We start from the raw sequence: 13,377 nt of genomic DNA, 5'->3' as shown, positions 1-13,377 counted from the left end.
TCTACTGTATCATACTATACTATACTAACTATACTATACTATACTATACTATACTATACTATACTATACTATAACTCATATAGTTTAGTGTCCTATAAGTCAAGTTCCCAGCAGTGTAATTTGGGTTGCTCCATTGTTTTCAGTCATGTAAGACTTTTCATGATCCCATGGACATACTGTCAATGTGGTTTCTTCTTGGCAAAGATAGCGGGGGTTGCCATTTCTTTCTCCAGTGGATTAAGACAAACAGAGGTTAAATGATTTGCCCAGAATCACAAAGCTAATAAATGACTGAAACTAGATTTGAACTCAGAAAAAGAAATCTCCTTGACTCCATAGCTGAAGAGATGAGGAGTCTCCCTGACTCTAGGCATTCTGCCCTCTCTTCCCCCATCTGTTCCTGGTACAGAAAATGTACAAGAGTGAATGCTTTGAATTATTTAGCTGGGAGCAAGATAGTAACTGAGTACAAGAAAGAGGGACGGATCTCATCCAAGGAGTCCCATGGTAGAAGTCGTTAGCAAGGCAAGCTGAAAAGCAGAAATGGGAAACAGCCAGCTTCTGCTACATGCTTGCAACTTCAGTCTCTCTGTCTCTGTCTCTGTCTCTGTCTCTGTCCCCCCCCCCCCGTGTCCCTCTCTTTCTCTGTTTCTCTGTGTGTTTGTTTGTCTGTCTCTCTCTGTTTCTGTCTCTCTCTCTCTCTCTTTGTATCTGTTTCTCTCTGTGTGTCTGTCTGTGTCTTTCTCTTTTTTAAGTCTCTGTTTATCTATCATTCTGGTTTTGTCACTCTATCTTTCTCTAGCTCTGTCTCTCATTATGTTTCTGTCTCATTCAATTTCTGTCTTTTTGTTTCTCTATGTCTCTCTTTGTCTCTCTGTTTCTCTGTCTCATCTCCCTCCCTCCTTCCTTCCCTCTATTTTTCACTCCTTCTCTCTCTGTCATTTCTCTCTCCCCTTCCCTCCCCTGCCTCATCTCTCTTCCCCTCCCTCTTTTCCTTCTTTCTGTCCCTCCCTCTCTCTCTTTCTCTGTCATCTCTCTCTACTGCCTTCCTTTTTTTCCTCCCTCCCTGCCTCCCTTTCTCCTTTCTACTCTCCCTTCTTCCTCCCCACTCTCATTTTATTTCTGTCTCTTTGTCTATCTCTCTGCCTCTGCCTCTGTCTCCCCAAATGAAATCGAACAAAAACAAAGGGCTAGGAAGTGAAGCTATCCCTGCCCCTCCTCTACCTTTTTGCATTTTTATGCCTATTTGCCTGCAATCCTGTCTTAGATTTTGTGCCTATTGCACCCATCACAAAACCTCACCGATTCCCTTCACATGCTTTTCTATTTGGATATTATATCATCTGCCACCTTCCATCCACTCTAGCCCCCACCCACCTACCCCTGCTCCTGGGGGCAGGACTAGTTTTCTTCATCCTTGGTTTTCTTTACTTCCTCAGGGCCTGGCATAGTACCTGGCACATAGCAGGCTGCAACATTTGCTTATTTTCTAGCCTTGGCTTCCTAGCTCTTAGAATATTATCCATGGATTTGTGTTTTCTGGGGTTTTTTTCTGACATTTTCCCTCAAATTGCTCTTTTCTTCTCAAAGAGTAACCACTGGATTAAAATTTCATTGCTAGAAAAGAAGATTAAAATTACAATGATTTATGCATTCTTTACATTCACTCTAATCTGCAGTCAGTCCCAAGTTTAACATTAATTCATACAATCTGAATGATTGTGGTAAGTGAGAGGTTATTTGGAAATTGTATAGTCCAGAAGAAAGGGAATTTGTCTCACTGCCATCTATTCTTTGAAACCATAACTTGTGGAACCTGGGACAATTTGCAGATGCTTTATTTTCCCTCTGTGCCTTTTTAGGTCCCCTCCCTCTAACATTGAATATCCTTTCTTTACTCCATTTCCTGCTTTTGAAATTAAAAAGGATCCTTCATACTCTCTCTATGGTTTTCTAACAGTCCTCATTAGCTGGTTAAACAGCATGAAGTTTCATGTGCTTTATTCCCAAATCTGAAACCTATTGAGACCTCACTCTTGGTCTTGCTTTGTCAAAAGATTCCTGAGAACCTCTTGAAAGTTTTCCAGGATAGAGAAAATAGTGTGTTTGGGGTATCTTTGAGTAACCCAATTTTTGAATGAAATATGTTTGCTTAGATTAAGTGACTTCCCCAAGTTAACTAGGCAGTATGAGAAGATTGGTCTAGATCAGGACTTCCTAAACTTTTAAACTCTTGACTCTTTCTCAGCTGAGAAACTTTTACATGACCCTGGGTATAAAGATATATAACATAAGTATACAAATCAAACATTTACTGATAGTCATAATTCTGCAACCCCGCATTCATTTGCAAGGCCCCATAATGAGTTGTCAACCACAGCTTTAAGAAGCTGGGCTCTAGATCTGAGGTTCTTAACTTGATTAGATTTCTTGGGATCTATGGAATTGGATGGATAAAAAACAAACACCATCTTTATTTTGACATAATTCTATACATTTTATTTTATGCATTAAAAAACATTTTGTGATGGGGTCCATAGGCTTCACTGGATTGTCAAAGAATTGCATGATACAAAAAAAGGTTTAGAAGTTCTAAAGTCTAAAGGGTCCCTTAAGGGCTTCCAGTTCCATAATTATGATGCTAAGATCTGAATGCGTAGCAGGTCCAAGGTAATTAGAGCTGACATTTATATACCACTTTATAAATATCAATTCATGTGATTCCTTAAAATGGCCCTTTGGGCACTAAAGTTGTTATCTACATTTTTTGAGATGAGGAAATAGAGGAGCTAAATGCTTTAGCTCATGGGCACACAACTACTAAATGTCAAGGGTGAAATTTCAATCGAGTTTTTATTTCACTCAATGCTCAGTGCTTTTTTCCACTTTGCAACTTCTCAGACTGTTAGGGTTAAGAAAAGCATGAGATGAGTCTAGAATGCTTAAGAGAACTGGTTTTGTATTTTGGGCTAAGCTGTGTATTTAGAAAATGGGTGTTCCATTGGCAGCTACTGTTAGCCAATTGGATTGCCAACACAGAAATCTAGAATAGTTGAGCAATGGTCAAGGTTTCACTGTCAATCAATGAATAATCACCTACCTACTATGTGGCAGATACTCATAAGTGCTAGAGATATAAGGAAAAATATACAATCTTTTGCTTCAAGGAAGTTACATTCCATATTAGATGTATATAAAGAATAAATACAGTCTCTCAGACTGATTTTTTAATGAGGTAAAAGAGGCCATTCTTTGCGCCATTTGTTACCTACCCATAATCACTGAATAGATATTGCCTTTATCATACTGAAATCTGGGAAAGACCTTAGTTTAAAAAGGCTAAGCTCTCTTATTGCATTTGGAGCCATCTCTAATTGCCTTGATCTATAACTTGACACTGGACCCAAATGGCTCTGGAGGAGAAAGTGAGGTTGTTGACTTTGTACAGCCTTGCCTTATTTAAATCCAATTCACTTGCAAGTCGTGACATCATGTTCCTGATGCCATGATCTTCTTCAAGAATAAAGGACAAAGAATGAATGAATGATAAATGCAAAATAAATATATAGTAGTTGGGGAAGAAAGGCAGTAATACTTGGGGGGATTTATATTGGAGAAAATGAGGACATAATGAAGAAAGACATAAGAATACGAGAAATGAAGGAGAGGAAGAGGAAAAGGAAGAGGATGAAGAAACACTACTACTAGTAGCAGAAGTAGCAATAGGAGTGTAGTAATCATAGTAGTAGTAGGAGAAGGACAAAGAAGAGGAGGAGGAGGAAGAAGTAGAAGAAGGAAGAATAACAAGGAGAAGGAGTAAGAGGAGGAGGAGGAGGAGGAAGTAGTAGTGATGGTATTAGTAGTAATAGAAGAAGGAGTAGTAATAGCAGTAGCCCTAGTAGTAATAACAGCAGCAGTAGTAGTAGTAGTAACATAGTGATATTTTATCTTACCATTTGTTCTGCCTTTACAGCTTTTAGATTCCCCAGCAATATCATCCTAACCACTGACCCAACCTAAGGATCTCTTGCTTTATCATCTGCCTCTGCTGGTTCCTTAGGACTTCTAGTCTTTCCCATTAATTCTGCAGCTGAATTTTCTTTTATACTTTGATTTTTCCAATTAGAATATGAACTCCTTGTAACCAGAGACTGTCTAGCTCATTCTATTAGTCGCCCTAGTCATTGGCACATAACAAGTGCTTGCTATATGCTTTTTGATACATTTATTTATTTCTGTAAGTAAAAGTCTTCTACTAAGGTGTTATTTCAATTTCTCATCATGTGACCTTGGATTTTTCAAATCCTATGGCATTAGGATTGCTAGGTAGAGCAGTGTAGGACATGGAATCAGGAAGATCTGAATTTGGTTTCAGAATCTTACTAGCTGTGTGACTTTAGGCTAGTCCCTTAACCCTGTTTGCCTCAGTTCCTCATGTTAAATGAGCTAGAGAAGGAAGTAACAAGCCACTCTAGTATTTTTGCCAAGAAAATCCCAAATTAGGCCATGAAGAATTGGACATGACTGGTACCCTGAACTTAGCATAGGAGCCCACATTTAGGAATTAGAATGGCTTTAGATGGAAGGCAGGATGGCAGAATAGAAAGAATCCTTAATCTGAAGGTAGAGAACCTGAATTCAAGTTCCTGCTCTATCTGTAACCTTTAGGTAAGTGGATTTTCCTCTTTAGTTCTCAGTTTCCTTATCTATAAAAGGAGGAGATAGATAAGTTCATGTCAGAGGACCCAAGATGAAATAGACCGCCCATCTGCAAAGAGGTGATGGATTTAAGGTACTAAATGAGACATGCGTTTGGGCATTGCCAGTGAGGAAATTTGTATTGCTTAGGTGCTTTATTTATCATAAGTGATCTCCCTCTCCCTTTTCTCCTTCTTCTTTTTCTTCTCTTTTCTCACCCTTTTTGACTAAAACATCTCCTAGAATCAATGGTGAAAATTTTGTAATCTGTGTCAAAGATGGACATTTTTGCACTGATGAAACAGTTTTTTGAGCTATCAAGAAAAGTGATCAAAATAGATCACTCAACTGGAGTACAGTGCATTGATTCATCTAACCATAAAATAAGAAGTAGAAATAGAATGAAAGGACTAAGTTCTCTTCTTGAATGCATAGTACACTTTCTACATCCTCCCATGGCAACCTTGGTATCCATCCCTGGGGGACAATCTGAAATTTTTTTTAAGAGAACACACATCCATACTGATCAGAGTCTTTTTAAAGATGTGATTGCACTAGGCACTCATTTGGCCATGCAAACGTTCAAACCATAGTTTGATTACTTTAATTGCTTTACTTCTATAAAGGATAATTTGTTTTTAGTTTTTTATGAGTCCTTGATAGCAGCAAGTAGATTGAAAAGAATAAAGTTGGAATGGACTAACTCTCTTATTCCCCTATTCTTTAATAGGAGATCTTTGTATCATGATGAAGGCAAATTCAAAAAAAAATTAGTTGTGTGGAATTTAGAATGCAAATGAAAATTAAATAGCAGAAGTTTAGAGACAATATCCTCAAGGCCAGATTTTCCTCTCAAATTATGTAAAAGCCAAAAGGTCTTTATTTCAAGTATAATTTGGTGTTTTTGTTATCACTGCTTAATTTTTCCCAGGATTCTTACCAGACTATAATTTTCATGTGAATTTTCTCATCGCCTTTGTAGCACTGAGAGCAGCATTTGATGAGAAAAGTCTGTTCCCCAAAGAAATCCTGGATCGGGAACGAAAAGCCAAGCAATTATGCCAGCCAACCTGTGGTAGAGGAAAGATAAAAAGAATTCGGAAGCAAATATCATTGAAAGAAAAATAAATCTTTTGTTACAGGAGGTAAGAGGGTTACTACACATAAACTTTATACACATGCAAACACATATAGAGAAAATAATCCAGAAGGCTAATATGTCCTACTACCTGGATATTGACAAAAGGTATTTCTTTTTGTTGATTTTTGTTATATTTGTGGTGCTTTTTACCCATCATCCTTTGCTCATACTAGATACTTAATATGAAATTTGATAGAAAAAAGAGGAAAAATATTTCATTTTGGGTATTTTAGCTTTGAGCATCAAGATAGGTGAAAAAACACAGAGTTTTCCACTACAAATATCCAGCTAACCTTTAAACAGCTGTGGTTCTCATTGTTTAGCTGAGCATTTCATCAGGATTTATTTTCATTATGAAAAATTCATTAGCTTACAATAAAAATAACTCTATGATACTTGAAAATTCACCAAAGAGTCATATATATATATATGTATATCTGTATCTGTATATGTATATGTATATATATGATGTTCCAAAAGTTTTAGTACAGTTTTACACCTGAATAATCATATTATTTAGCTTTTATAATTTATTTTTATTATTTTATTATTATGTACTTATTATTAGCTTCATAATGCCCTACAACTTCTGGGACATCCAGAATTCTTTACATTATTTCCCAATAAGTAAAAAAATGTAGGAACTCTAGGTATTTAATATGTTTATCTGAATCATTATTCAGATTGAAGTTTAGAACAGTTAAGGAATGTGCCTAGCTATAGAAAGCCAATAAATGCCAGAGGTGCAATTCTACGTGAGGGTCTCTTGACCGTCAGCATTCTAGTCATATGACCAATTCCCTTATATGGACTGAACTTCCTATTTATTTTAATAACTCTGATCATGACATTTTTCTAATTTTCCAGGAGCATACCTTTAAAAATTAATCCTTGAATAATTCTTAAGTCAACTGAAAATCATAAGCCCATATGTTTAGAACTGGAAGCAATCATAGAATGTTTAGTTTATTTTGCAGATTAGAATTTTGATCCATAAAGATATTAAGTGACTTCAACAAGTAAATCACTAAGGAACAATTTTAACTCAGTTCTTTACTCCAGAATTAGTACCCAATGCATTATGCCATCTAACTCTCACTGCTCTTCTTTGCACTTACTGGAAAATTAGTGGACCCAACAGTACTGGATTTTTCTATACAACAACACAAAGCAGCATAACAAAAATTTACTTTGAAATTTTAGAGTAGAGATTTCATTTCTCCATGATCAATGATTACACAATGTAACATTTCTTTTCCTGATCTTTGGAAATTTCCAACCAACCTAGCAATGATCTTTTACTCCTGATTATAGGTGATATAGATGACACTGAAAGAAGATCTGATTTATGTTGGTTGAATCATGAGTACTAAACAAGGTTAATTGCTCTGTTGGAGGGAAGCAGGAGAATATCAAACAATCAAAAAGCATTTATTAAGCACTCTATGCTAAGGGCTAGGAAAACAAAGAAAAATTATGAACAATCTCTACCCTTCAAAGAGCTTATGTTCTCATAGATAAAATAACACTTGCATATATTCCTCTATACAAAACACATTTTAGAGTTTAAACTCCAAATTTCATTATAAGAAAGTGAGAAAAATTTTCCTGTGATAACGTTTTCTTTTGGCTCACTAGACAACACTTGAAATTGGATGTTAGAGGTATTCTAATGGAATTTCATAAGTCTTCAATTGGACATATGTTCCTCCCACTAGAAAGAATTTTACTAATTTATTTATAGTGAAAGCCAGCATGGTCTAATAGAGTAGTTCTTAACCTGGGCTATGTGAACTTTGAAAAAAATGATAATTGCATTCTTATAAGTGATTTTATGTATTTTATTTTATGAATTTTTAACAGATTGTAAGAAGGGATCGATAGGTAGATTGTCAAAGGTGCCAATGACAACCAAAACAATTGGTTTAGGGGGTAGCTAAATGGTGTTTTGAATAGATTTCCAATCCTGGAGTCAGAAGGACATAAGTTCAAATCCGGCCTCAGATACTTAACACTTTCTAGCCTAGTGACTCTGGGCAAGTCTATTAATTCCAATTGCTTTGTCAAAAAAAAAAAAAAAAAAAAGACAAAGGAGTAGCCTTGGTATAGTTAGATAATTGGGTTTGGAATCAAGAAATACTGGATTCAATTCCTGCCTCTGAGTGTTCTGGCCATGTCACCCCTGGACAAGTCATTTACCTCTCAGTGCCAAGAGACAACTCCATAACACATTAATTTGGTGAAAATGTACGAACCTTCATGAGTAGAGGTAGTTATTTCTGCTGCATACCTCCTGTAGGGCACTTCTCTACATCATTTAAATCTAAAGTCTGGTCCCAAATACAAGTCCAATTGTAATGATAACATCAATAAAAATTGCTTCTTTTACAAATTCAGAGAAGTGATAAAAGAATCTTTTTTCTCCCACAATCCATTTACTTTCTATCCACTTATTAAGGAAGTATGATGGGGCATAGATAAAACAAGGTCAATCTTAGTTCTACATGCTCCATGTAGAATGAGGCAAATATTTACCTTTTTAATGCATTAACGATATAAATGATTTTTAAAAGCTGTTTTAAGCTAAGTTTTCTTAGGAGATAAATATTTCCATTTGCATTTGAAAGCAAAATACAAAAAAATAGGAGGGAGGAAAATAATAGGTGACATTTCTAAAGTCATCTGAGGTTTCCCAAAGCACTTTAAGCACATTATCTCATTTGATTCAATATAGGACATGATGTGTGGAACATGGGCTAATTTTTCTAGGCAGAGAGGAATACTGGACCCTAAACCCACCTTTTCCACTAAAAAGGTAGGTGACTATGAGCACATTACCCAATATCACTGAGCCCCGAGCTCTTCATTTGTGAGATAGATGATAGTAACATCTATCTTACAGGATTATTAGGAGATTCAACAATACTCATTTTATCAGCCTTAAAGCACAAAATGTCAAATATGATTCTATGCAATAATGGTAACTCCTGCTTAAACAGCATTCTCTAAGGTTTACAAAATACTTTCCCCCTTACAACTCTATCATGGAGGAATGGTTATCTCTACAGAGGACGAAATAGATGCAAAAAATTTTGCAACCTGCCCACAGTCACATAGGTAGGAAGTATGTGGGGGTTATGTGCCTGGGTCGCTTTTGACTGGAATTGTCACCTTGCCCATGATCATCCAGCTCATGTCCCAAAACTGACTTGAACCTACTTTCCTGATTCAAAATCTAAGATTCTTCCCATCATCTAAAGCTATAGGCTCTTAGGGAGTATTTAATGGTTCATAAGATTCACAGCTTGAAAGAACCTTAGGAAAAATTTAGTCTAAACCCCTCATTTAACATATGAGGAAAATAACTTAATTCAACATCACACAGTTAACCCAACAGCAATAGACCAAATCTAAGATCTTGAAATCTTAAGCACCATGGCCAGCACCATTAGAATGAGACACCCTTTTTGTAAAACACATTGTACATTTGAAAATACTCTCTAAATGTTAGTGTACCTCCTTCTCTTTTTCTTCCTCCTCTTTCCTTCCTCCTCCTCTTCCTCCTCTTTCCTTCCTCCCTCCTCCTTTTCTTCCTCTTTCCTTCCTTCTCCTCTTCCTTCCTTCCTTTCTTTCTCTCTCTTTCTCTATCTCTTTCTTTCTCCCTTTCTTTCTCTCTCTTTCTCTATCTCTTTCTCTCTTTCTCCCTTTCTCTCTCTCTCTTTCTCTCTTTCTCTCTCTCTTTCTTTCTTTCTATCTATCTCTTTCTTCTTCTTTTTCTTCTTTATCCTCCTCCTTCTTCGCTTTCTCTTCCTTCTAACAAGTACTAGGCTTGTTAATCAAGGGAATTTTTTTTAAAAGCATCTTATTTGATGGGCTATTTTTCTGGAGTCCTTGAGTATGTTGAAATAATTTGGTCACCAATGGATTTTAGATTTAGAGCTGGTAGAAGCTATCTGTACTTTTTTCTTTCACAAAGGAGGAAATTAGAAGGGGAAAAACAGTCTTCAAGATCATGCAGGTTATAAATGACTTAGCCATATTTATGAGATCATAAATTAAGAAGTGGAAGAAATGATAGACATCATTTAATTAAATGCCTCCCTTATTTTACAAATGAGACAACTGAGGCCTGAAATGTTTAATGACTTGCCTAAGGTCATATACTTTTAAAAAAATGGCTGGATTGAGTTTTGAATCTAGATCCTCTGAATCCAAATGCAAGAATATTTCTTCCATACTACTTCATAGAGAAGGACAAGAAGTTATATGCTTATGTATAAACTACTACATATACTACACTGTAATTTTCAAATGGTCCATATAGTTTTACATTAAGTACTGCTCAACCCATTATTTTCTTGTTACAGTGAATGATTCATTCTTTTTGACAGACAGAACAAGTTTAAAAGAACTACTTAAAACCTCTGTGACCTTAAATTGAAGAACAAACGTGAGCAACAAATACTTCATTGACAGAAATATTTGCTTTGGTTGTACTTTTTTAAAGTTTGGAAGTCAGTGCAATTTTTTTTCCTTCTTCAAGAAAAAAAAGCAAGTTACTAAAATGCTGACACCAGCCATTTCACCATGACAGAATTCACTGAGATTTCTTCAATGTATCCCCAGGTTCCTCCACGACTGGATACCATGACAACTCAGATATTACTAATTTATGATCTTCCTAATCATGCTAGATGGACTTGCTTCTTTCTTTTTAATTATTTTTTTGGTAATAGCTTTTTAATTTTTAAATTGTGTTCCAAATTTCTCTCTGTCTTTTCCCTCAATTGCCTCCCCTAGACTGCAAGTAATCCAATATAGATTAAACATATGTAATTCTTCCAAACATATTTCCATAGTTATCATGCTGCACAAGAAAAATCAGATCAAAAAGGAAAAAAATAGATTTGCTTTTTTCTTGTGTCTTCATATACAAAAAACTTTTCAGTTGACATTTTATATGACAAGATTTTCATCAGACTTACTCAAAATGAATTTAATAAACATTATTAAAATCCTACTGTGTATAACACTTTGTAATGAATAGTATGAAAACAGACAAAATTAGAATCCATCTTTGTTAAAAAAAAACAGTTTCTGATGCACAGGAGAAATGTATATATAAGACCATGCATCTAGAGAATAATTAATTATTTGGTATCTGAAAGTGGTGAGAATCCTTTGAAACAATCATGAGAAGCTTTGGAAAAGTTTTGGTGCCTAAGGTGAGTCCTGAAGGAGAGAATTTGGGGAAATTAAAAAAAAAATCAAATGATTATTATGTATACAGTAATCACTTTATAACTAGAGGGAAGGTTTCCTTAGAGCTCATATAGTCTCATCTCTTCATTTTAGATATGGGAAAATAAAGGATCAAGGAGGTAATTTATTTAAGATCACATAAGTCATGAGTGTAAGGACTTTTTCTTAAAATCTAGGTGCTTTAACTTTAGAATCAATGCTGAGTCCACCATATTCACAGCTAATAATGTATGTTGAAACCATCCATATGCTTAAGGAAAATCTACTAGGTGAATAGTTGTTATTTAAAGAATACTTTTAAAGATTTACAAAGTATTGTTATGTATCATGTCACTTGGTCCATAAAACTACAGGGTGCCATAGGTGCTATTCATATCATACACATTTTAGAGATGTATCAATTGAGATTTAAAGATATTAAGGTTTTATATACATACATACATAATATACATACATATACATACATACATATATATACATACATATGTATATATATGTATATATATGTATATCCAGGTTTCCCTGACTCGAAGTATAGCAATCTATCCATTATGTTAAGGTAATAATATCATACCTTCTCAGCTTGGGGTGAGGGATATATATATATATATATATATATATATATATACACATATATATATATATATATATATACATACACACATATACATATATATATATATATACATATACATATATATACATATATAGATAGATATAGATATATAGTGTAAAGCAGTGGTCCTCAAACTTTTTAAATAGGGAGCCAGTTCACTATCCCTCAGACTGTGGGAGGGCTGGACTATAGTAAAAACAAAAGCTCACACTCTGTCTCCGCCCCTCAGCCCATTTTCCATAACCCGGCGGGCTGCATAAAAGTCCTCAGCAGGCCACCTCTGGCCTGCCGGCCATAGTTTGAGAACCCCTGGTCTAAAGGAATAGACTATAAATTGAAGGGGGAATTCTAGTTTAAGTGGAATAAAGCATATGGAGGTAGGGAACAAGGAGAGGGAGATAATGAAAAAAATAAATTTGGCAAAGAAAGTAGGATCTAGATTTTGTGTATCCTGGGATATCAGGCCAAAGAAGTTGTATTGGATCTGGGATGGAATAGGCGGTCATGGAAGGTTTTTGAGAGTGGTAGTGATATTCAGGCTTGTGCCTAAGAATACTATTTTGGTTGCTGACCTAATGGTTGGAGAAAGGAAACGCTGGAAACAGGAAGACCAATTAAAAGGCAATTGATAATAATCCAGGAAAGAGAGGGTGAGAGTTTGTCCTTTAAGGACTGTTGAGGTAGCTCCCTGGAATGGTAGAAACTTATGACTCGGAGTCAGAAAGATCTGATTTCCAATCCAGCCTTAGTAACTTACTAACTAGACACATCACTCAATCTCTTTGCCAAACCTCAGTTTCCTAATCTTGAAAATGGGAATTTAAATAATGTCAATGTCACTGACTTGTTATGAGCACCAGATGAAATAAACCTATGCAAAATCCTTTTCAAAACTTAAAGTGCTAAATAAAGAACAATTATCATTGTAAGAATAACTAACAAGCCTCAGTGGCTGGATATAGGGATATGAATTAGCAATGGAGACAAGGATAATTTTGATAATTTGGGTAAACAGCTACTTTGGAATAAGCATTTATAGAAACAGGTAAAAGGGTGCAGTGAAAAGTATGCGGGATTTGGAAAAAGAAGAGGGAGTCAGATCCTAACTCTGCTTAGCTTGTAGGTATTTATAGCTGTGGAGAGGGGGAAGGCTTAGATGCTGCTTAAGCGTTCTCTGGCTGTTCAGTGAAGTCATGTTCTAGGGAAAGCTGCGCTATCCCAAAGGTATTTGAAGATGCATTTCATCAAACAAACTTAACAGCAGAGTGTACTATTGTTTCACTCTGTGAGGGGGGAAAGGCCATTTCCTGAATAAATCATCTTGTGGCTTCACTAATGTACAGACATAATCTCATAATGGGAAGATGTATGATGGATGTTGACTGATGCCTCCATGTGGGAATGGGACATGTTACTGAATGATGATCTTCTAGATTCAGATCAATTATTTATGAATCAAAGAGAAAAAAATGACCCTGTCTTTGAGGGCCACAAATCCTCTGCATGTATATATGTGTATACATACAGAAATGCATACACATATATCATATAAAGATACATATGGGATTAAGTAGATAATATATGTATATATTATGTATAATAAATATAGAGACAGAAATGAGGGGGAAAGAGAGAGAAGGAGAAAGTCAGAGGAAAGAAA

The 13,377-nt window shown here is 35.5% G+C and overlaps 1 protein-coding gene across 1 annotated transcript in view; it reads left to right on the top strand.

Annotated features, from left to right (window-relative positions):
* The window catches only part of WDR49 (WD repeat domain 49), a 183,617-nt gene extending 172,853 nt beyond the window's left edge, over positions 1-10,764 (top strand). Inside the window, 2 exon segments of the mRNA XM_074307675.1 lie at positions 5,681-5,843; positions 10,231-10,764. Coding sequence (XP_074163776.1) covers positions 5,681-5,826 — 146 coding nt within the window. The 3' untranslated portion in view covers positions 5,827-5,843; positions 10,231-10,764.
* Positions 10,765-13,377: the final 2,613 nt, after the last annotated feature.

The sequence above is a fragment of the Sminthopsis crassicaudata genome, chromosome 3 (genome assembly GCF_048593235.1).
Source record: "Sminthopsis crassicaudata isolate SCR6 chromosome 3, ASM4859323v1, whole genome shotgun sequence".
Taxonomy (NCBI): Eukaryota; Metazoa; Chordata; class Mammalia; order Dasyuromorphia; family Dasyuridae; genus Sminthopsis; species Sminthopsis crassicaudata.
The sequence above is the reverse complement of the archived record's forward strand: the minus strand, read 5'-3'. Positions and strand labels throughout refer to the sequence as shown.